The following is a 24,859-nucleotide window of genomic DNA, read 5'->3' on the forward strand; positions in this document are numbered from 1 at the left end:
GTGAGACATTTTGCTTACTAGTCAGGGTGTGGGACAGAATTGCCTAAGTGTGGAAACTACAAGAGAAAGTCACACACACACACACACACACACACACACACAAATCTACCTATAGATAAAGTCCCTTTTAACTGGCAGCCTTGATGAAAGTCCAGAATTTTGAAGGACTATAGACTTTTGGAAAATTCAAATGTGCTATGTTCAAGGCCTATGCTGTGCTCAAGGCCAAAAAGACATGCGAAAGGCTCTGGGGCTGAGAGCATGAGTCCCAGGCCCACACTACTTCTTCTGGGCACCCTTTATATAACTCCCCAAATTAAAAGAGTAACGTGGCCCTGGCCTCACGAAAATTTAGACAAATAATTCAAGACACAAATACTTCAAGGAAGGATATGGTTCATATACAGAGTGGGATGTAGGTGGAACCTCATGAAATGCAAACACAGGCATATATTTTAAAATATGCTAGATCAGAACCTTTAACTTGCAAGTTTTTCATTTTGTTTTGAACTGAAGATTTACTACCCCCTCCCCCGCCCCGCCGCCTCGCTACACACAGCCGACCTGTACTAGAATAGGTATGGGAGAAGAGAGAAAAAACATCGAGGTCTAAATCAATCTGGGAGTAAGTTCAGCGACTCCTTTTCTAAATTCTTGGTAAGCTCCCTCCCCTTTCTCGTTTCCCCCCAGTGGAAGTAATCTCCGTTGGGTCCCGATCCTCGGGTGTCCCGCCAGGATGGGAGGACGCCGGTTCGGCTGGGTCCTTCCCACTCCCGAGCGGCGTTCGCTAAGTGGTCCGAGGAGCGCGGCGTGGAGGGCGGAGGGAGGCTGGGGAGGCCAGCGGGTGGTTTTATTGTTTCCATCGCCCTCCTCCTCCGCCCTCTCCTCGCCCCCGGCGTCACTGGAAAGCAGCCCGAGTCACCCAGAGGCGGGTTATTTATAGAGCGGGCTGCGCGCGCGTCACGGAGCCCGGCCCGGCTGACGGGGCCGCTGACGCGCTTGGCCGCGGGGCCGAGTCCGCGGGGCTGCGCGCCGGGAGCTGGCGACAATGGGCTTCTGTGTGTGCAGCTGCCGCCGCCGCCGCTGGGGGCCGGGGGTGGGGGGCGGGTGGCCGCTCCCCGACCCGCCGCTCTCCTGCCCGCGACCCCCTGAAAGCTGACCAGCCTTTTCTGCCCCTGGCCGGAACCGGACCCCGCCAACCGCTTTTTTTTTTTTTTTTTTTAAATATCAGTAAGTTCCCTTTGGCCCTGCCTCCGCTTCCACTTACCCCGTTTCCCCACTTCCTCCCCTAACACAAGGAGTGAGGGGGATTTAGCTGGCGGGGGCAACCACCTCTTGCGTCCCGAGGAGCGGGACCCACACAAGGCGCGCCCAGCGGGTGATGCAGTGATCGAGGGGCCGGGAGCGCCGGGCAGGTAACGTATCCTGGACCCAGAGCGGGAGCTTTGTTTGGGGTGGGGGAGGGGAGCTGGTATAAACTCCTGGCAGTCCTTCCGGGACTCTTGTCCCCCACGCCTTCCTCCCCCCTCCCCCAACCTGAGCGCAGGAAGCCAATCCGGGTGTGTAGCGCGAAGAGCGAAAGAGAAACTTCTGCGTGGCTGACTAGATGTGGCTCCTCCCGAGAGTCCAAGATGCTAGAGGACACCCCACTCCCAGCTTCCCGCCGCCCCTCCCCCATTTACTCCCACCCCTCGCCTCCCCACCCCCCCATGCCTTGGACTTTGGAGTCATCCCCTCTCGTCACTCGCCCTACCCGAGGAATTTGTCCTATTACGCCCCTGCCCAGCAGATGGAGGGGCTGGCGTGGATTTTAGGGATATCCTGGGATGTGGAGAACACAGCTCTGAACCCTTCCCTTTCAGCTGCAGGGAGCTCGGAAAGCTTGCTCTGGAGCCTCTCGCACGTGGCAGGCAGGCAGAGAACTTGCTGTGCCTTCTAGGAAATTGCAATCGATTTGTAATGCAGTTTCGCTAATTGGGAGTTAAAAATTAAACTTTAATAAAGCATTTGTGTCGTCTCGTCTAATTGTGAAAGCTTCCATCCGTCCTGGTAGATAGACTCTAAGTCTCAAGTTAATGGTGCTAAGCTAGATTTCCCCCCCAAGTACAATTCCGTCAGCCGGAGTCGGCGCAGCTGGATTTCCGTAAAGTACAGATGTTGCTAATGGCAGCTTAAGCACGGATGGGCAGATAGCATACGGAATGCAACATGTTGCCATATGGTTCTTTTAGCCTTTCACCTCCAGGGATATCAATCACATATATTCTGGGAGGAACTTAATGACTCTCTGAACAGCAAAATGAATTAACCTGGTACAATTTATATCCCTTGACCTGATACGTTATAACAACAGGAAGATAGCATCTCACAGTTTCAGTGATACAAATTGAGCTACAGAACCACATTTCGAATTCTACAACATCTATTTGTAGTTTGCGGGGCCCTGTCAAATCATCCTGGTGTGAAATATGTTTCTGTATTGCCTTCCCACTCCCACCTCTAGATGATACAAAGTATGTAAAATTTAGCAAAACCATTGTCTTGGAAATCGCCAATCAGCCCACCAAGTAGTAATCAGTGAGGTTATGGGGAAATGGAAAATTGATTTCCAGAGCTGGTTACTTAAGAGTTAGTAATTTGTAGGAACACCATACTTTTGGAACTCAGAAAATTAAAGGACTCCTAGGAAAAATAGGTGTCCTCCAAATCCTTTCAATATAACTCCTAAATCTATTGTAAACTATTTGAAATTATGTTTTAAAAGTCAATCATCTTCAGCTTGGAAAGTTACAGAAAACAGTGCTTAGAAATATGAAACATAAATATAAGGAGGATCTCCTCAGCAAACCATTTCCTATACTCATCCCCTCCACACACACTCCCTGTGTCTAGTTCAACTTGAATCATGTATGTTGTGCTAGAGGTCATTTGTTTCCGCCCCCCCCCCAACATGTCAGTGACAGCATACTGAACTCACTGTTTAGATCTTAGTGTAATGATTCTGTAATATTTCACAGGTCTTATTTTTAAATATCCTGGTGACTAGTAATATGTTTAATTTATTGACTCTAATTTCACATTGTAAACATAGTTGTCTTACTGTATCCCTCCCTCCTTTTTCCTTCACTAATGCAGATGCAACACTGAACAATAAGAAACTTAAGGCTAACAAAAGTAAAATAACTTATTAGAATGTTTGTTTTCACTTTTAGCTATTAAGAAATATCTGAAAGCTATACACATACTATCTTTGAAAAGATTTTGCTTCCAACAATATGTAAACCACATTAATTCATTTGAACTCATAGACTAACATAGTCTAAAAGGTATATTTTCACTAATGTCAAGTTTCAGAAAGTTAACATTTCGAAAGTTTGTCATGTCCTTTCAGAATCATTTTGAAATTACAAGATAATGTTTATCCTTTTTTTCTCCTTTTGTAATGGCTGATAATTTGTTACTTAGTGCTTGAGTTAGTGTAATCATTTTGGTAATTATTATCAAGTAACATAAGATCTTTCATGTATGTGTATACCAGAAAATCTCATGCAGAAAAAATAAGATATAGCTGAGTTATGGCAACCTTTTCTGGGGTCTGTTTTTGGTAGTCTTTTAATGATTGAAATTTTAGTTCTCCGTTTAGCATCAGTACTCAATGAATTTTAACCATGATCAGTAGTGAGCTTGTCAATAACTACTCCATCTCCATGACTTCTGAATAGACAGTGAGTGTGTCCCTTAATCAGTCACAAAGAACTCGCCTATAAAGCTGTTATTGTCATGAGCAGATATTGCAGCCTGTTAGGCCCTGTGATTATTAACATGTTCCCCCTTCAAAAGCTAGGCCAAAAATCCTGCTGTGCTTCATTCCAGAATTCATGTTCATTAGTAATAACATCCTAAGCAGCACTATTTGCTTTTCTTCAAGTTATATCATTACATATAATTCATGAGTAATTTCAGGCCTTTTTGTAGATATACACTAAGTATATTTTTGGGACACACACAACTGAGATATGCGTCTTGCATCATGACTTTTATTTTATATGAAGATTTGATGGATTTCTAAATGAGGTGGCTGTCTGCCAAGGTGATCCCTATAGCTGGAAAATACTAGCATTGTTATTGTCTATTCCGGAATCCCTTTCTATTTTTTTGAGCTCAACTCTAACTCACTCTTTCAATATTACCCTCCATATTGCTAATCTAAGAATTAGTTTGGATATGAAAACTTTGGAAAATGTGTTTGTATTGGCCAAGAAGATTTTCACCAGTGTTTCTGGTTGCCTGCTGGTTTACAGCCTTTATCTTGAGCTGGCATATTTATTTTAACTGCAAAATGAAGAAATACTATTAAGACAAGGTATATCCACTGTGCTCTGAGTAATTTTAATTGTGATGTAATCTTAGCTGCTTTCTTCTTTTTTACTCACAAATATATTTTAAAACATTTAAGGTAGGGCAGACTTCTGCATTTCTCAAGGTAACATGGGACAGTTATGGATAGGAATTAGGCCTTTAATAGAACTCTTCATTCAGGTGAAGGGTTGTGGGGAGGAGAGCCAGCAGGAAAGAAAATATAGTCCCACTGCAGTGGTCCTGTTTGCTTTTCAAATTTAAATCCTCGCATTGCTGCATTGGAAACTTTGTCTTTTTCTTTCTTTCTTTTCTTTTCTTTTCTTTTCTTTTCTTTTTTTTTGCAGCATTTCAGTTTTAAAGAATTAAAAAACAAAAAACAAAAACCCTCAATCTAAATATTTAACTAGCTAGCCAACCAGGAAACAATCTTTTATTCTCAGCTATATGCAGCTTTGTTTTTATCTGGGTTAGTGTGAGTGCCATGTAAATACCACATAAAAATTTGACTTGGTTTTCTTTACTTTGAAGATTGACAGGGGCTTCTTTAATTAATCTTGCTCTCTCTTTCATGTTCTGTATTCAGATATTGAAATACAGTATTTTTATACATATATAAGATTGTGTTTGCATTTATTTAATTTATGCTTCTTTTTTTAATGCATGTAGCCTTGAATGTTTGTTCTACTTTTTTTTTTTCTTCACATCATTACTCTGGTACTGCTTGATGTAACTTGATTAGCTCCCTCCCCAGTCATGATTGGTAATTAAAATAGGCATTAAAATTAGTCACTTAGCAATTTTGCTGTTCAATTGGCAATTAAATTACTTAATTGCAATTAAAGTCCTAATTTTAATTGGCAAAATGATAGATGTAGATTTAAGATAATATGTATAAATACTTTAATAAGTGTCTATATAAGGATTACTTAATTACTCAACTTCAAGTTTATGCTGTTAACTTTAGAACTTTTAAGTGAGCAATGAAATTTATATTACATCTATTCAAAGGATATGATAATTAGATTTATTACTTATCGCTATAAGAGTCCTTGCTATAAGTTACTTTTGTAATGTTAAAATTGTAGGCTTGATAATTGCAGAATTATGATTAGAAAAGGCATACATGTCTTTGTTGTCATATATTAGTGCTGTATCTTTATTTTTTATTAAATTTAGAGGTTCCTATTCATCAGTTAGACTGAGGGAAAAAAATCAAAAGTAGTTACTTTGTTGTTAAAGGTAAAACAAAACTAGCCAGCTAAGATATACACATAAAAACTGTTGCAAAGTATATATATTTTATCTACTTAAAGAAAATGCTATATAACAGTGTGATGCTTACTGATGTTAATAGTTACTTTTAAATTTTCATGTGTCCCAGATGTTTTCTTTGCATGTAGCAATTTATTTCAGAATCTTTAAAATGTCTTAGGATTTTGTACATTGTAATGATCCCCATGTTTACTGAAATTAACAATGAAATCTAAGACCAAAGTTACCCTTCTTTGCTTAATCAAAAAACTGTTACAGAAGAAAATATTGGTGGTTCCAGGACTGAGAGGAGGGGAAAATAGAGTTATAGTTTAATGAGTATAGAGTTATTGTTTAAGGGGTATAGAGTTTCAGTTTTATAAGATGAAGAATTATCAGGATGGATGGTTAAATACAATGTAACTGTATTTAACACCACTGAACTATATGCAAAATGGTTAAGGTGGTAAAAATTATATTATGTTTATCTTACCATGAAATAAATTAGTAAGTGCTTAATTTAAAAGCAAATATTTAGGAGATGATTACAGAGAGTCAAGCAGTAGAGAAAAGATGAAGGATTTCTATTATGCAAATACTTTTTGAGTGGCATGAGGTTTTACCATATGTTCAGTTTTATAATTTTAATTTAAAAGTAGATGCTTCTAGAAAAAAAATTCCGTTTTCTTCTGCACATCTTTACACATTTCTAGAACTGAGTTCTGAATTGAAGTAAGAATTTTTAAAATCTGCGTTAAGTAGATTTTGGTGAAAAATGGGCTGAGTAAAATAGAGTAAAATCCACAGCAAACCAAAAGGTGAATATCAGCTACACAATTGACTTGTTCTCTAACCATCCTATAGGAAAGAAACAAAATTATAAGTTGATTAATATTCTATTAATGCAAATGAAATGGCAAAAGCAAAAAACCAAAAACCTTCAATATTAAGAAAAGATTTTGTATTTTCAGAAACAGATTTTTTCAAAGTGAAAATTTTTTTACTACTACAGTAAAACTTCCTGCCAAATGGCAACAAATGCCACAAATGTAAGTTTGTGCAAATATAACTTAAAATATATCTCATTTTAATGCTTAAAATAGGTACTATTAAGTAATTTTAGTATGTAATTCTAAAGTTACCTTTATTCTTACAACATAAAATTTATGCATATTTACCATATCTGAATTGTAAGGGCTACTCTGAGTTCATTTTGGGAGACTAGTGAAGTAAATCCATAAAAGGCCCTTTTCCATGCATTAAGAAAGAAAATCCTATGAGATTACATCCATGTTTGCTTTCTAAATTATACTGAAAGCTCAATTTTATTAAGTATAATCTGCCTAGCCATGCACAAAGTAAAATACTTTGGTTTAGATATGACTGTATGCATTATATTGATTTTTTTATAAAGATATTTTTCCATATATATACCAAAATGTTCTGCTTAATATCGGTTACTATGATAAAAGATGATAGTAACATTGCTTTCCTAAATGCTTTTCTGAGGTCATCTAATAGTAGTATATATTGATAGTGATAATAATTTTTAAATTTATTTTAGTTGGTTTCAAAAAAAAGCAGCTACTTATGGATAGGGCCAATTTTTACTCTCATTTATTTTAAATTGTTAATAAAATAGACCATCATTTTGGGGTAACTTTATACATTTATACATGGCAGTAATTTAAAGTTATATTAGATTCTAGGCCCTAAAAAAATTATTGTCTTTTTCATTGAGTTATAAGATAGTTTATATTCAAAAATTTATTTATATTCAAGAATCTTGAAGAGTTGCAGTCATATAAATGCAGAATTTCAATTTCTTTTAGCCTAAGGCATCATTTTAATTTTTTCTAAATTGTTCAAGTCTACATTTTTATTCCATTATATATGTAATTAAGCCTCTATGCACAAAAGCATTCTCTTATGTACTAGCAAACACACCCACAGGAATCCTCTTCTAAACCATAATTTATTTAAACATGTACTCATAGGATTTTAAAACATGCTTTCATTTTCCCAAGCCATACACCAATTTGAACTGCTGGGTGATAAAATGAGAGATTTTATCAACATTTTGATTTTTTTCAACTCGTGACCTAACAATAAGTTAAACATGAGCAGGCGGAAATAAAGAAAATCTCTTGTGAACCTAATTCCATGTGTTAAACCGTTTCCTTTTCCCAGAAAAATAGAAGAGAATCAACGTTTTGTAGTTATTTTTGAATTCCACCACAATATTGAATATTTGGGCCTGTAGAATGTTCTTCTCTGGCTTAGCCTAAGTAGTAAATAGCTAGGGGTGTGTGCATGTGTGCATGCGTGTGCGTGCGTGCGTGTGTGTGTGTGTGTGTGTGTGTGTGGTGTTATCCTCTCCAACGTTGTGGAGTCAGGCCCCCTACTGACAGGATCAGTCAATTACAAACATGGGCTGTTCTACTGAGACTTTGTTCCATCAGAATCTGGTGGAGACACAATAGTATGGAGTTTTGAGTGTGGCCCTTCTTTTACACTTCCTGTTGCCTGTGCTGGATCCTTTCCACGCAGAGCACATCCCAGCCCTACACGAAATGCCAATCTCAAAAGTAGCTTATCCAATAATTGGCTAAAATGAATTTATCGGTCTTGCATCTGGAGTGTCTTCCTAAGAAGTAATTTTTACCAGGAACTAGAATAGGAATTTGAGGAGGAGAGAGAGAACTCATACGAATTGTAGGACAAAAGGGAAAAAGTCCACCTTTTCTCTCATTTAATGTTATATATAATCATGCCATTTCTAGTTAAAAATAATTATTATAAGCTGCTATGGTAACTGCCTCTTCCATCTTGGGTGCATTAAGATTTGGGCAAGGCTGTGTTATCAATAGGCCAGACTCGACAGGTTGCTGTTGTAGAATAACGCATCACAGTATGTCTTCCTTGGAACCCCTTTTAAGAACTCCAGAACACTTTTCCACACTCTCATACAAATTTCTCAAGTTGTGCCCAGAGTCAACCGAGGCTAAAGCCAAGGTTTTTGTTTGTTTTGTTTGATTGTTTTTAATGGCAATGTAGGAGGAGGGGCGTCTGGGGGAAATTGATCTACTTAGATGTGCCTATTTTGTGTATGGAGGGTAATGGTTACAACCTTAAAGTTCTCCCGGCCGCCGCTTTCCTAGGAATATATTAAAAACTAATAACTGCCACCCCAGCGTGGCTGCGCTTGAATTTCCGACTGCCTGAAAATAGCTGCCAGCAGCCTGGCCCTCCGCTGGGATCAAGGAAAGCTCCCCCTGGCCGCGCCCCGCTTGCTCCCTGGCGGAAGGGGAAGGGATCCCGGGAGGGCGCCACCGAGCTAGAGCTACTGCTATTTTGGGCCCAGCCAAGCTGGTGCGTCAATGCTTGCGCCCCTGCGTCACCGCCACCCCCACCCCTTTCCTTCTCCCCTGCTCTCCAAACTCTCACTTTTTCCCTTTCGTTCGCGTGGAATCACTTCTGCCCACGGGTCTCTGACGCTACAGAGCTCATGCTAATAAGCTATTCTTCGCGCTCCTCCCCTAACCCCCTTACTCACACACCCTCACCCGCCACCACAACTCCCCACCCATACACACACACACACACACACACACACACACACACACACACACACACACACACACACACACTTCCTGGTTTTATTTTTTCTCGCGTCCGCTAGGGCACGCTGAGCCGCGGAGGCGGCGGCAGCAGCAGCAGCGGCAGCCACAACATCTGGGGGAAACTTAAGGTGGTCACGCAGGTTTTCCCGAAGCTGCGGCGCAGAGGAGCTTGTGGCTTCCCCGGGCAGCAGCAGGGCACCTGATGGCTACGCCTCTCCTACCGCTGGGGAACAGGAGGCGGCGGGGAACGGAAAGAGGCGGGGTTGTTCATTAGAGTTGAGCTCTTTGGTCCGTGGATAGTTCCACCGCGCTTTTGGCTCTTACTGGGAACACCAGGATCGGGGTGGGGAGGTTGTCAAAGGCGCCCCGGTGGCCTGGAAGTGAGCCCCGCTGTGGGAGGCGGGGAGGCTGGAACTCTGCGGGCAGAGAGAGGAGACGCCCCTGAACCCTCCCTCCCCTCTTCCCAGCCTCTTCCAGCCCCAAGGGAGAAGCTCTCAGAGACCCTCTCAGCTCAGGCCGTGGCACCGGCTAGGGGGTCTGCTCCTGAGAGAAGCAGCGTTTCCTTTGCTAGAAAGCTCCTCTCGCTCTCAGCGTGGCGGGTGGATTGACTTGCCAAGAGGAATATGCAGCGACTCGCAGGGCCGCGGGGGTGCGGCGCGCTCCCACAGCCCGCCGGGGCCGATCTCCTGGTAGGACTGGACGCTCACACTTGATGCTCACCTGAGCTACTCTACCTTCTTCTTCCCATGTTTTGTCTTCAGTTGGAGGCTATGAGAGCCCTTGTTCTTCAGAGGACGGTCGACTCATTTCCCTAAAACTCGTGGGAGGATAGGAGTTAGTGGTGGGCACAGAGGAGTGTCGAAAGTATTAGAGTTGGCAAAAGGTGAAATTAAGATAACCTTTCTGCAGAAGGCGCACCTGTTGCCTACTGTTTGGCTGCATTGTCTGCGAAAGAAAAGTGGAAGACGCCTCACTCTGACTTTTGGGGTCCCAGAAGGGCTGGATTATTGCCTATCCTCTCCCGTCCCCTCTCCTCCCCTCCCCACGCACCACGTTTTCCCTCGCACGTGAACACTAAAAGGCAAGGAACGCAGAAAATAGCCCCTGCCCAGTGCTTTCTACCTTGGTGTGTGTGTGTGTGTGTGTGTGTGTGTGTGAGAGAGAGAGAGAGAGAGAGAGAGAGAGAGAGAGAGAGAGAGAGAGAGAGAGAGAGAGAAGAGAATATGAATATGCCGGCGGCGGCGGCCAGGGACAGGAAAAAAAAAGAGGGGAATGCTGCACGAATCTAGGGAAATCCCAACCCGACTGCCTGAGCCCTCTGAGTATCTCATGTCATGGGACTTCTGTACGCGCTTCCGCTAATGGGGGTGATGATTGTGGGTGGGTGAGGTTAGGGCGCTGCCAGGCACACCCCATCCCGTGCGATTCTAGGTGCTGGCTACCTGGCTTACCACAGGGTTCCCTGCGCTCTGGCTTTTGTTGCACCTTCCCCCACGTGTGAGCGGCTGGGCGGAGCGGTGGCTGGGGGCAGGGGGGGGGGGTGGGGGAGGTGGGTGAGATGTTGCGGCTCTGTGAGCTGAGAGGATCTAACTGGAGAGGTCACACTTCTTTCGGAAAAAAAAAGAGAGAGAGAGAGAGAGAGAGAGAAGAAGAAGAAGAAAAGAAAACCAAGCTGACTACCAAGGTGAACCCAGAACGTTTCCCACCTTAAAATCGGCCCTGCTCGTGACGTCAGGTCGGAAATATACCAAAGCGAGCGCGGGCCAGGAGTCTGGGGAGCGCGGCAGCGCGGCGATTGGGCGGCGGGCCGCTGACGCGCGCTGACGCGCGGAGACTTTAGGTGCATGTTGGCAGCAGCAGTGCGAGCCACATAAACAAAGGCACATTGGCGGCCAGGGCCAGTCCGCCCGGCGGCTCGCTCACGGATCCGCAGTCCCTCTCGCCAGCCCAGCCGGCCGCCTTCCCCTGTTCCTTTCCGGCTCTCGGCCTCTGGGATCTCTTCGACCCTCTCGCCTGCCCCTCCCTGACCCTGCACCCGGGCACCCAAAGGGAACTACACTTCGGGCGAGTTGAATGAATGAAGAGAGACGCTGTGAACTCCTAAGTGAGTAGGTGCAGCCCGTGCAGCTCGCCGTCTTCTTCTTCCTCTTCTTCCTCTTCTTTCCTTCTTCTTCTTCTTCTTCTTCTTCTTCTTCTTCTTCTTCTTCTTCTTCTTCTTCTTCTTCTTCTTCTTCTTCTTCTTCTTCTTCTTCTTCTTCTTCTTCTTCTTCTTCATTTTTCTTTCTTCTTTTGCACATCTCTTCTTTCCACGCGTGTGGTACAGGTCCTCTGGAAGTGGGCGCCAGAGGTGCGGAGCGCGAGTGGGGCCAGAGGATGGGGAGTAGGTGCGCGCAGCTTTAGAAGGCATTTGTCGGAACTCCAGCTTTGGCAGTAGCAGGGAGCTGGCTCCCAACCGAGGCTTTCCAGGCTCCTCATTGGTAGACATGGAAAAGAGACTTGCATAGTTCAGGGAGCTGTGGACCTGCCCGCGGAAATGTGCGCAAAGTTTGCTCTTAGTGAGGAATTGATTGTGGCCTTTGGACACGGGGACTCCAAGTCCTGTGCATAAGAGGGGCCTGGACACTGCCCACAAAGTAACAAGGAAAGAGAAAGTTCTTCAGTTTACGTGTTGCTTGGGAACTGTGTCAGAGCGGCTGGCCAGCATGCCAGTGCTTTCTGGGTATTGTTGAGTAAGGGGTGTGTGTGTCTTTGGGGGGGGGGGGAGGTGTAGAGTGTCCTGTTACTAAGTTGTCTGAAATTTGTGGTTTTGGCTATGCCGCGCTTGTGTATGTGAGTGTGTCAGAGAGAAACAGAGACAGAGAGACAGAGAGAATATGTAGAGTACAGTTATGAAGCTGTGAAGCTACCACGGGGTTAATATCCAGCACAAGCATATCTCTCCAGGGTGGTGGGGGTCAAGAGTCCCCTTTCTTTCTACTTTTTCTGGTAACTTCCCTCCCCCACGTAGCAAGACTATTGGGGGCGGGGATTCTATGAGAACAGGAGTAGATGTTTAGCTTCTTTTTTCATTAGCAATAAGATTGTCTATAGTCTCGAATGCCTTCCAAGTAGGAACACCTGAAAATTACTAGGACACAAGAATGTCTTGTTCCAGCAAGACAGACTGTGGAAGGCTGTATAGGGAAGCGTTCTATGATGGAAAGCTCTTCTAACATTGGTGCCAATACCAGATAAGCAGCATTGCCTTCCATTTGCGATTGACCTAAGATGCTCCTGGAAAAGTAGAGTCCCCTATTCCTACCTCTTGGCCATTAAAGATGTTGAAAGATAGGTTTCCTGCAAAAGTGAATGCCAGTTCACCTGCATCCCCAATCCCAGTGCTCTATCAGAAGCTCTTAAGAAAGCCTGATGCTTTTATTCAGATTGCCTTCAGGGCTGCCCAGGCCTTTCTAACATTTCGTAACTCACAGGGATGGAGGCAGAGATTGTTTTCTTATTTTATATTATTGACTTCACTTTCTTCCTCCCTCCCAAAAGAAAAGCCAATTGCACCATGGAAACAAAAATACAGAGAAAGTTCCAATGCTGTATTTTATTAAACTCTAGTTTCTTCTTATTTGGGTCTGAATTAAACTGAAATGGAAGTGACAGTCCCCTCCCACCACCCCCATACACTCTAGCAAAGGGGCCAATTTATTACATCGTAAGTATTAAATAAGTACATAGTATACCTTTGCTTCTTCAGAACCCCCTCTCTACAAGGATTTACAGAGTGCAATGGGTGGCATTTTCTGTTATTTCCAGTCATCTCTTTTACACATTCATTTTAACTGCTAAATTTGGTGAAAGCTACAAACAAATTTCCAAAGAAACAATCACGGAGGGCATAGAAGGGCCTGCCTGGTTGGTCTACAGATGCCTGGCAGAGTCTGTCCAGAAAGTCACTCTGAAGCTTTCTGTGTCTGTATTTCAGGGAGGAGATTTGACAGGCTGGACTCCCCATTGCTTTTCTAAAAATCTTGGGAACTTTGTCCTTCATTGAATTACGACACTGTCCACCTTTAATTTCCTTGAAAACGCCTGTAACTCGGCTGAAGGTTAGTGCAACTTTATTTCTTTCTTTCCCTCACTCCCCCCGCCCCTCCCGGGAGTTCCCTAAACCTCGAGACGCAGGGCAATGCAATCTTCCTCAGCAAACCCTGTAACTTAAGGTTGTCCCGACCCATCGCCTTGGGGAACAACTTTCTCATTGTGCAATTCAACTTCATTTCTAGAATGAGCTTGCTGAACCCGAGCTTCAGAGGAAAGGCTCATTTGAGCGGGATTGTCCATGAAAAGGGGTAAAGGGGGTGGTTTTTGGAAGTATCTGAGAATGAAGACTTTCAATAGCTTTCTAGCTCTGGGTCTTTATTTGATCAGACTTTCCATGTCCTGCACTGTTTTGCTCTGCAGCATTCGCTTTCTCCGCCCTTCGTCTCGCGCCCCTGTAATGCTCTCTAATCGCTGCGGGCTGCCGGTGTAGCTCCAGGTGTACCCGAGCCGGGAGAAAGTGTTCAGTTGACCAGGCTGAGTGTATATTACCCTGTTTCATTTCCAGCCATGCCTTGTGTTCAGGCGCAGTATGGGTCCTCGCCTCAAGGAGCCAGCCCCGCTTCTCAGAGCTACAGTTACCACTCTTCGGGAGAATACAGCTCCGATTTCTTAACTCCAGAGTTTGTCAAGTTTAGCATGGACCTCACCAACACTGAAATCACTGCCACCACTTCTCTCCCCAGCTTCAGTACCTTTATGGACAACTACAGCACAGGCTACGACGTCAAGCCACCTTGCTTGTACCAAATGCCCCTGTCCGGACAGCAGTCCTCCATTAAGGTAGAAGACATTCAGATGCACAACTACCAGCAGCACAGCCACCTGCCCCCCCAGTCGGAGGAGATGATGCCGCACTCCGGGTCGGTTTACTACAAGCCCTCCTCGCCCCCGACGCCCACCACTCCGGGCTTCCAGGTGCAGCACAGCCCCATGTGGGACGACCCAGGCTCCCTCCACAACTTCCACCAGAACTACGTGGCCACCACACACATGATCGAGCAGAGGAAAACGCCCGTCTCCCGCCTGTCCCTCTTCTCCTTTAAGCAGTCACCCCCTGGCACTCCCGTGTCTAGCTGCCAGATGCGCTTCGACGGGCCCCTGCACGTCCCCATGAACCCGGAGCCAGCGGGCAGCCACCACGTGGTGGACGGGCAGACCTTCGCTGTGCCCAACCCCATCCGAAAGCCCGCGTCCATGGGCTTCCCGGGCCTGCAGATCGGCCACGCGTCGCAGCTGCTCGACACGCAGGTGCCCTCGCCGCCGTCGCGGGGTTCCCCCTCCAACGAGGGGCTGTGCGCCGTGTGCGGTGACAACGCGGCTTGCCAGCACTACGGAGTGCGCACCTGTGAGGGCTGCAAAGGTTTCTTTAAGGTGAGCAAGGACGGGGGCGGAAGAGGCAGGTAGGGGCCCCCTAGTGCTCTGAGTCTCGGCTAACGCATTCTGCCTGGGTGCAGGCAGCGCAGCCCCAGCTCGGCCCAGAGAGTCCAACTCCCAGGGTCCGTAGAAGTCGCCCTGCAGCCGCCCGTGGGGGCATCCGGGTGCCTGAGAAAGGGAAGTAGGAAGACCTGGGGACCCGCCCCGCCCCCCGCCCCCGCCACCGCCACCGCAGCAGACCCGGCAGGCTCCTGCCCCAAGTTGCTGGAACCGAGTTGGAAGAGGGTCATTTGCATGTGCTCAGAGCTGTCTTCTCTGTTCAGATTGAAATTGGTTAGGACAGAGAACCGTGTCTGAGCTAACCAAGTGGAACAGAATTCCCTATGGTCAAATTAAGTGATCTCTTTATTTCGCCATCCTGATTGAATAATCTTATCATTTTAAATAGAGAAGGTCTCCAAGGAATGTAAATAATATGAATGCCCACGGATTTGTATTTACTGAGCGTCTCCTTCTCCTTCTCTTGGCATATAAAACACAGCAAGGAGCGGCAAGGTTAGCTCAAATGTTAACGCTATCAATTTTCTTCTGTAACATGCCCTGGGGGAGGAAAAAGAAAAAGAAAGGAAAAGAAAAGAAAAGAAAAGAAAAGGAAAAAAGAGTTCTGTGTATGTGTTTGTTTGTGGGAAGGGAGTGTACACCTCAGCCGTTTAGAAATTCTCTCAGGGTTCCCTGGGTTGCTGGATTTTCAAGAGAAAAATAATTTTCGGCTTCTATTGTCTCCTTTTACAGCGCACGGTGCAAAAAAACGCGAAATACGTGTGTTTAGCAAATAAAAACTGCCCAGTGGACAAGCGGCGCCGGAATCGCTGTCAGTACTGTCGATTTCAGAAGTGCTTGGCTGTTGGGATGGTCAAAGAAGGTAGGTCTGGGAAAGCAACCGATTCTGCAGTGTGTGCCCTTGGGAAACCGCTACTCCTACCCCAATCCCACTTTCCATCTCAGAACCGGGGACCTCCCACTCCCTCCAAACCACGTCCTGCCTTCACGACCGGTCAGCTGCCTGCTTGCCCATCCTGCCCTAGAGAAAGCCACCAGGCTTTTCTCGTCTTTAACGATACGACCTATTTGAAAGCAGACGTAAAACGACCCCTCATTTTTTATGCTTCTCGTCAGTAAAGGCTTTACAAGCAGTGGGGCTCTGCGCCGCCTGGCCGGGCGCCCCGCGGCTGCGGCCTTCCCCGGGGAGGGGCCGGGACAGCAGCTGGGTCCCGCTTCCGGAAGCGATGCTAACCCGGCTCTTTCTTTGCAGTGGTTCGCACGGACAGTTTAAAAGGCAGGAGAGGTCGTTTACCCTCGAAACCGAAGAGCCCACAGGAGCCCTCTCCCCCCTCGCCCCCGGTGAGTCTGATCAGTGCCCTCGTCAGGGCCCATGTCGACTCCAACCCGGCTATGACCAGCCTGGACTATTCCAGGGTAAGAAGCTGGCGGGGGTATCATGTGGACAGATGGGCAGAACTCCCTCCCCACATCTATCAGTAACCCCCAGACTTAAGGGCTAAAGGAGGCAAGCAAGGCTATGGTTTCACAGCTCTGAGCAGAGCCACAGGAGACAGAGAGACTGTGTTGCTGGGGATATGGAAATGAGGACAAGGTAGAGGAAGGAAGAGATATTAGGCCACAGTGGTCAAATCTCTGCAAGCCCACCTCTCCACTACCACCGCACACAAATATACTCACACACTAATGCTTCTGATGCCCAAACCAGAGGTGGTGCCAAAGGCTCCCACTTGGGATTTTATCCCCAGTCTTCCACAGACATGCTGTAATCCTCTTCCTCTCTAGCACTGTCAGGGTGGGGATGCCTGCTTGGGGGTCTGGGAAGGGTAAAAGAAAGAGCGTTAGGAATGGCAGTGGAGTGGAGGATCAAGTGATTGGAGTTCTTTTTTACCCCAGCTGTGAGAAATGTATGGGTTTCAATTGGAGGAAGTATGTCGGGCAAACCTAGAAGTCACTGCAATTTTATTAAGATTTGCAAAGGGCGTCTCTACTTGAGATTCACTCTGGGGTTGGCATGAATACTAACGTGTCAATTGTTTTGTGGAGATAAGAGTGAATGTTTCTCAGGGCTGGATGGCACTGTATTTAGTCTGTATGGAAATGGTAATTTACATATTTAAAGCAGCGACCTCATAGCACCATCCCTAATTGAATTAATTGCCCCGGAACATCTAATTTCCTTACTGGTCAGAGAGAGATTTAATTGTTATAAAAACCTGGCTCCCCTACTAGAAACGGGGTTAGCAATTTCACGGGTTATATATTTTAGAGAACCTCATTAAGTGCTTTTTAAAATGAAATTCCAGTTCCAGGCGAACCCTGACTATCAGATGAGTGGAGATGACACCCAGCATATCCAACAATTCTATGATCTCCTGACTGGCTCCATGGAGATCATCAGGGGCTGGGCCGAGAAGATTCCCGGCTTCGCTGACCTGCCCAAAGCCGACCAGGACCTGCTTTTTGAATCGGCTTTCTTAGAACTGTTTGTGCTGCGATTAGCTTACAGGTAACAGAGGAGGCAATCAGGGAGGCTGGGAAAAGAGGAAAAGTGGAATCAGGAAAAGAAAACAAAGAGGAAAAAGGAAATAAAAGGGGGGAAAGAGAAGAGGACAGAATAGGAAATGAACGAGGTTAAAAGGAAGGAGAGGATAGTAGACCAAAGGAAGAAAAGGGAAGGAGTCCAGAGGCCTCGGTTGAATGGAACGGAGATGGGATAGGGGGCGTTCTTGATTGTTATGAAATTAAACCCTTTCAAGGTCCACTGGTCTACATTTTATTAACTCTTCGGTAATTAGGTACCTCTTAAATCCCTCATTTATTGCTCTTCAAGTAATTAGTTGTTTAGCTTTTCTCTCTCTCTTTTTCTCCCCCCTCTCTCTTTGGTATTAATTGCAGGTCCAACCCAGTGGAGGGTAAACTCATCTTTTGCAATGGGGTGGTCTTGCACAGGTTGCAATGTGTTCGTGGCTTTGGGGAATGGATTGATTCCATTGTTGAATTCTCATCCAACTTGCAGAATATGAACATTGACATTTCTGCCTTCTCCTGCATTGCTGCCCTGGCTATGGTCACAGGTCAGTACCACAGGCTCAGGGCACTTCTTCAGAACTGCCTACCAGGTTTTGTCCCGGTTTTCCCTTGCCATCAATTCTCCTTGGTCCTGCCAGCTAGCTAACTGCTTGTGTATTTCTCTTTTGTTTCTGATTGTTTTCTGCAGAGAGACATGGGCTGAAGGAACCCAAGAGAGTGGAAGAACTGCAAAACAAGATTGTAAATTGTCTCAAAGACCACGTGACTTTCAATAACGGGGGTTTGAATCGCCCCAACTATTTGTCCAAACTGTTGGGGAAGCTCCCAGAACTCCGTACCCTTTGCACACAGGGGCTACAGCGCATTTTCTACCTGAAACTAGAAGACTTGGTGCCACCACCAGCAATAATTGACAAACTTTTTCTGGACACTTTACCCTTCTAAGACCTCTTCCCAAACACTTCAAAGGAACTGGAAAGAAACCTAAAACTGTCCAGAGGGGCAAGTCACAAGGGCAGAGATATCTCCCTGGGCTCCCTCGGGTCTAGCCGGCCCCCACCCCTTCCATAACACCCCTAACCCCTTGATTCCTAAAGAAAAACAATACAAAACAAACAAACAAAAGAACTGTTGCTATTTCCTAACCTACAGGCAGAACCTGAAAGAGCATTTTGGCTCGGGGCACCCTGGATTTAGAACATGGACTACACACAATACAGTGGTATAAACTTTTTATTATCAGTTTAAAAATCAGTTTAATGTTCAGAAGAAAGATTCCTAATGTATGATGGGAAATGTTTGGCCACATTTGGTAGTTGCAGTTAAGACAAATGTAATACACACACACACACACACACACACACACACACACACACATCATAAGGGGACCCACAGGTATTGCCCTTTAAAAGACTTCAAAGTTTTCTGCTGTAAAGAAAGCTGTAATATATAGTAAAACTAAATGTTGCGTGGGTGGCATGAGTTGAAGAAGGCAAAGGCTTGTAAATTTACCCAATGCAGTTTGGCTTTTTAAATTATTTTGTGCCTATTTATGAATAAATATTACAAATTCTAAAAGATAAGTGTGTTTGCAAAAAATAATAATAATAATAATAATAATAACTAAACAAAAAAGGGACCAGCATGTTGATTCTAGGTTGAAAATGTTATAGGCACTTGCTACTTCAGTAATGTCTATATTATATAAATAGTATTTCAGACACTATGTAGTCTGTTAGATTTTATAAAGATTGGTAGTTACCTGAGCTTAAACATTTTCTCAATTGTAAAATAGGTGGGCACAAGTATTACACATCAGAAAATCCTGACAAAAAAGGGACACATAGTGTTTGTAACACCGTCCAACATTCCTTGTTTGTAAGTGTTGTATGTACCGTTGATGTTGATAAAAGAAAATTTATATCTTGATTATTTTGTTGTCTAAAGCTAAACAAAACTTGCATGCAGCAGCTTTTGACTGTTTCCAGAGTGCTTATAATATACATAACTCCCTGGAAATTACTGAGCACTTTGAATTTTTTTGTTTTTTTTTTTTAATGTCTAAAATTGTCAGTTAATATATTATTTTATGTTTGAGTAAGAATTTTAATAATGCCATATTCTGTAGTATTTTTCTTTGTATATTTCCAGTATGGCACATGATATGAGTCACTGCCTTTTTTTATGGTGTATGACAGTTAGAGATGCTGATTTTTCTTTTCTGATAAATTCTTTCTTTGAGAAAGACAATTTTAATGTTTACAACAATAAACTATGTAAATGAACAGAATTTCGTCTTCTTTCTGGCTCAGGAAAAAATGATGACTAAACAGCAATATACAATAGACAGAGTTTGGGATTGATTTGGGATAAGTCACTTATTCAACATCTAAGTTTCAAGCTGACAGTTTAGATCTATTCTGGCAAAAGTAACTGGGAAATTGAACTAATTTCCAGAGAATTCAGTATAATATTTTCCCTTAACTAGAATTTTTCAGTGTGGCAACCTACATTTATCAGAATCATTTGAAAATATCTCAGTTTTTCTTTAACTTTGCTAGGAAGTGCAGCTTTCAGAAGAGAAATTCAGGAGGCTGAACAGCTTTTGAACTTTTGCAAGATCTAAAGTCCTGTCAAGACTTTGTCTTGCCCAATGTGTAGAAAATACTTTTTAAAGACTCAAGTCAGCAGGAATGTGAAGGATGTTGCACTTAATCCCAGATTTTCCCAATTCTTCTACTTAATAGTGTTGTAAAGGAAGAACCAAGAATTTCAGGCCTTTTGGGCCTTGGATCTGTGGTTTTTGGTATAGAGCAGAACTTAGTAGGCATTTCTTACAATTTTTTTTCCTTTGGCAGATAGTGATGAGGTTCAATTTGTAGTTTTAAAATAATATTTTACCTTAAACATTTCTCAGATAAAAAATAAAATATTCATTTGTAAGGTCCTGGGTCTGCTATAAGTAAGTTATACCACAGCCTCTAGAATTCTACCCAGCACCAACTTTTAGCAAGAAAATAACAATGCTGTGGAAGCCACTGAAGAAGGTCTGAGCTGTGGCTCAGCGCCCTGATCCTTGGGCATTGAAGGTCCAGTGAGCTTCACCTGAGGACGACTGTGAATTCAGAGACTGGAATATAGGTACCACCTTCTTCGCTCATCCTAGTGAATTAGAACCGACTCAGGTCACTGAAATTTAAAATGTTACTGTTTCTTAAATGGAGAGTTATAACAGTTAATTGTCATGAGAATTCTGGGGTTATTATTTTTACTTTGCCTCTCCTCCTTTTTAAAAAGGCATGTTTTGCGGGTCAGGGATAAAGAGAGAAGGCAGAGCTCCGTGGTAAATTAGGTTTTTGTTTGTTTTGTTTCTCTTTTTACCAGATACATTTCTCTGCAGGTAACTTTGAGGGACAAAAGTCGGTGGCTATAAAATACATTAAATAATAAGCGAAATGTTTAACATCCTGGCTTTTTTGAAAAGATGAGGCTTGCCTTTTCCATTTTTACAACTTCTGTTCAACCAAAGCCCCGCACACTAAAAAGCAAAGAGAAAGAGAAAACTTTAGAAATTCTGGAAGTCTGCAGAGCCGTCAGTGCTCGTCCCCCAGGTGTCTACAGCCCCGAGACAATTTACATTCTGACTCAGAATCCCCGAGAGTTGAACCCAGAAACGAACTCTGTTGCGGGTTCTCCCTTAAGGAAGCGGCTGCGCATCACCTGAGGCCAACCGGGCGTCAGGGAGTGCGCCTCCCGAGAATTTGGGGTAAAAGGAGGGAGGGATGACCCTCTACCGTGCCTGTATGCAGACTGCTCCGCCTCCACGAACATTCAATTGTAATACTTAAGTTGCACAGTGGCTAGTGCTTTTTCTGCTTCACAGTTAACAAGTCGCTTTCCAACTCCCGGCTGTGCGTCTGGTTTGCGGGGAAAGAGCCTTGCATGCATCTCCCCTGGAACTTCCGAGATCTGCATAATGGAGGACTTTTCCTGTCCTAGTCTCTCTAGGAGTAAAGCCCAGGAAAAACGACAGATATGCTGCATTGCAAAAGCCAGATGTTGTAGGGAACTTTTTTAGAAAGAGATTAAAACTTTATAATGGAGCCTTCATAGCGTACTCCTCTCTTCATGTCCTCTTAAGAATTTCGGTTACTGTGTATCGTTCCAGCTACAGAAAATATATAATCATTGTTCCATGACCATGCATTTCTTAGCTCTGAGAGAAGGTTTAATTTTAAGTCTTCACCGTGTCTAGACCCACTTTGGTTGCTTAGGACCCCCTGACTTTATGGAGAGATGCCCTTAATTCAAAGCACAGGTGAGCTGCGCTACCGCCTGCAGCTTGCTGGGTTCCGCTTCTCCGACGCCACAGTGACCGCCGCAGCCTCTCTCGGTACTACCGCGGCCCTCGCTCTGACCTTCGCTTTCGGGGGAAGACAGAGAGAGATTGAGTGCGACAGAGTTTGAATCTCTGGTCCTGATTTTAACAAGAGCGAGACGCCTGGCTCACTGAGTTGTTAGTACCCTGAAATGACAGCGGCACCCAACGACCTCATCTTGTGCATTTCTTTTTGGTGCTCGATTCTATCCCTAGAGTTTGGGTGCCCCTTGCACTAAAAACATCCACCCTTAGTCTTAGGCAACACCTGTTCGCAGTGTGCAAGTAGCCCGACAAAGAGAAACATATTCTTGCCAACTTAAGAATGTCACTTAAAGGTTCAATTTCACTTTGCCCTGTGAATCTCTTGGCTTTGCCAGTGTCAGTGCGTCAACACGAACATCCAATTATCTAATTATTTTAAACCGAGGCGTCGGTGGTGAATACTTCCAAGATACAAACAAGTCTGTGAAGGAAAAGTTTTATTTCATTGTCATGTTTTGATCACAGAGTTCACCGCACAGGATCCATTGCCATCCCGCCAGGCCCTATGTAGAGTGCCGACACCAGAGCACTTCTAGGCATCGCGCGTGCTGCGCATCTTCGCGCCACCAGCATCCTGCATAGCTTGGCACACTTGTCCGTTTCCTTTTTTATCCGCCGCGCGGCAGCGCGGAGGTGGCTGCGGAGAGTAAGGGCTGGGGTCTTCCGGACCGGAATCGCCTCTCTTAGTGAGAGAGGCGCCTGTCTCCAGGCCGTGTGTACCCAGAGCCATCCCAAAATGGAGACAGTTCTATCAAGGTGGGAGGGGAAAGGAGGGTATCTAGTCCTGTGGATTAAAACAACAACAAAAAATTTTCAGTATTATTCCGATAGTTGAACAGAGATCTGGGAGTACCTCTAAGACATCCTCCTCCAAAAGGGTTTTAAGGCTTTTTTTTACCCTTTTCTCCATCCCCATCCCCACTATCCAGGAACAGGAACTCTCATTTCGTGGACGCGCATGGGAATTTCTCAGCAATCAAAGCTCCTCCGGCGCCCTGTGAGCCGGCGCGCGACTCACTTTCAGAGTCCTACAGAGGAGGAATGGGGTCGGAGGTCCAGTCAACCCTTTCTCCCCGTAGATCTCAGCCACGACTAAAAAAGAGCACCCGGTTGCAACAGTCTTTGGGAAAGGTTCTTAGACACGTGCAACTGACAGAACTCGACCCAGAGCGATCACGTTTCGTATAGCTGCAATTTTTAGTTTTAGTTGATACTGGCCGACTTTACTGATAAAGCAATATATGAATTCCAAATAGGGCCATCGTTTTTTAGTAATTCGTTCTTAATAATAAAATAAACACAAAAAATCTGATTTTCATTTTTACTTTTTAATTTTACTAGAAACCCCAACTTGGATATTATACATAATCACTTAGGATGGCGAGGCTGTCATTTAAAGCCATTTCCCCTTATTGTGTTTCCTGAACATGCCCGCAAACGACCGCTGGGGTCCAAAAAGTGTTTCCTCCGACTGTGACTCTTCATTTTCTTATAGACATTCCCGTTTCCGTCGGAGGGCGCCTGTGGAAGCTGTCCTGTAGCAGGCACGAAAGGCCCCACCCCATTCCCGGGGCGTAAAGAGAGCCGCACCCTTAGTCCTCAGCCGTATTGTGCGCTCCCGGCCCAAAACATGGTGGCAGAAAACTCCGGAGAGCGAACCTCCGGGTTCTAACTCCTCTTCCCTCGACTCTTCACTAGGCTCCCCTCCCAGGGGTGTCTAATTTTCGAGGACCAGGAATTATTAGACAGAATGTGTGTCTGTTTGTGGTTCAGCTGAGGGCGAAGGTGGAGACCGAAGCGCTCCTGTTCTGGCCATTGCGTCTTGGAGACTTTAGAGTTTGACTCTTCAGATTGCACTCGGAGACTTTGCGGGAGGGTGGAGGGGGGTGGGCAATGGGGACGAACTCGCCCAGGTTAACTCTCTGTCTCCTCCATTCCCAGCCTGTCCACCCCGGCTGTTCCCTGCTTTTTTCCCCAGCTGTTCTATGTCCCACAGGGCCGAAGGCCGCAACAGGTTCGGGTCGCCGCTTGGCCAGGTCCCGTGCGTCAGGGCGCGAGCATCTGCGCCTGAGTGCCCCCACCCCCAGGCCTCTCTCCTGCACCCATCGATCAGTGGTCAGTCTTGAGTCTCCCCAAGATGCAAGTGGCACTGGAGCGTCCATACACACCACTCTGGGAAAACACTTTTTCTAGTTGTGGGGGAACACAAAGGGGCGGGGCAGTGGCACTACGGCGAGATTCAGAGTCGCCTCCGCACAACGGGAAGGGCCGAGAGAGGGGTCCACACACCCATGCCGCACACGTGCCACGTGCTCAACTCCGAAGCTCGGAGGAGCGATTGCGCGTACCTTTCTCTGCTTTCAGATTGCCTCTCCTCGCCACACGTGTTAGGAACTCTAGGCCTGGGCGCCAGAGGTAGCCACTCGTCAAGCGGCTCGAAGAGTGTTGCGCCCTGTGGGGCCCAGGGGCGGCCAGTCCTCCTATCCTTCTGCGCGGTGCGCGCTCTTTCCTCCCGTGGAGACCCAGACTGCCTGCGGCTGGCTGCCCTCTTTTCGGCTTACCCTGGCTCTGTTTGTCGTGCTCAGCTGGACTGGACAGAGCGCCGAGCAGGGACCCGGCTCCTTGGAGAGATTTGTTTTCACGCTTTGCTCCGCATTTCCTCAGACCCAAGTTGATCTTTCTCACTCCGATATCTTTATATTTCTATAGAAACTTGTGTTTAGAGAAACAAGGATTTCCAGGATATGCGCCACCTGTAGTAACAGATACAGTGCCGAGTTTCCTTTAGAGACTTCCCTGGGGCAGTAAAGGGTGGTCTAGGGGCTGCCGTGCTTGTCCTCGCGTACTAGGGAGACTTCCAGAGGGACTGAGTCTGCTAAGATTTTCTACCTCTGGAAGCTTGCAGGAGAGGATTGTGCTGACTGTCTCAAGTTAAATTGGACTTTTGACAAGGTTATGGGGTAGAGAGAGGGAACACTCCCCATCAGCAGGCTACAAGTGGGCCAGTGTTTTTCAAACTGAGGGTTCTGACCCACTAGTGGTTTGTGAAATCAATATAATGTGTTGTGATCAGAATTTTCTTTCAAAGAAATGAATGAATAACAGAATGGAAACCATGAGTGCTTTGCACAGAGTAGCAAAAGTA

At 45.3% G+C, this 24,859-nt stretch overlaps 1 protein-coding gene and 1 long non-coding RNA gene across 9 annotated transcripts; one reads left to right on the forward strand and one right to left on the reverse strand.

The window, feature by feature from the left end:
• Positions 1-1,074: 1,074 nt before the first annotated feature.
• NR4A2 (nuclear receptor subfamily 4 group A member 2) lies at positions 1,075-19,581 on the forward strand. Of its 8 annotated transcripts, none has more exons than XM_016150093.2 (8): positions 1,075-1,415; positions 13,207-13,330; positions 13,831-14,696; positions 15,492-15,621; positions 16,012-16,175; positions 17,066-17,268; positions 17,658-17,836; positions 17,980-18,353. In XM_016150093.2, the coding sequence occupies exons 3-8, from the start codon at positions 13,833-13,835 to the stop codon at positions 18,234-18,236; spliced, it is 1,797 nt and encodes a 598-aa protein (XP_016005579.1). In that variant the 5' UTR covers positions 1,075-1,415; positions 13,207-13,330; positions 13,831-13,832; the 3' UTR covers positions 18,237-18,353. The 8 variants fall into 8 exon arrangements, 7 of the variants coding, with proteins under 7 accessions (XP_016005579.1, XP_016005581.1, XP_036093049.1 ...); XM_016150092.2 differs by lacking the exon at positions 1,075-1,415 and adding an exon at positions 10,943-11,337 and having other exon boundaries at positions 17,980-19,581; XM_016150096.2 differs by lacking the exon at positions 1,075-1,415 and adding an exon at positions 10,943-11,337 and having other exon boundaries at positions 14,009-14,696; positions 17,980-18,882.
• Positions 9,256-10,766, reverse strand: LOC118613726. Its single transcript, XR_004955756.1, has 2 exons — positions 9,954-10,766; positions 9,256-9,649 (listed from the first exon to the last, which is right to left on the reverse strand). It is a non-coding gene; the product is annotated as an uncharacterized LOC118613726 (long non-coding RNA).
• Positions 19,582-24,859: the final 5,278 nt, after the last annotated feature.

Source organism: Rousettus aegyptiacus, unplaced genomic scaffold (genome assembly GCF_014176215.1).
Source record: "Rousettus aegyptiacus isolate mRouAeg1 unplaced genomic scaffold, mRouAeg1.p scaffold_m13_p_2, whole genome shotgun sequence".
In the NCBI taxonomy this organism is placed as follows: Eukaryota; Metazoa; Chordata; class Mammalia; order Chiroptera; family Pteropodidae; genus Rousettus; species Rousettus aegyptiacus.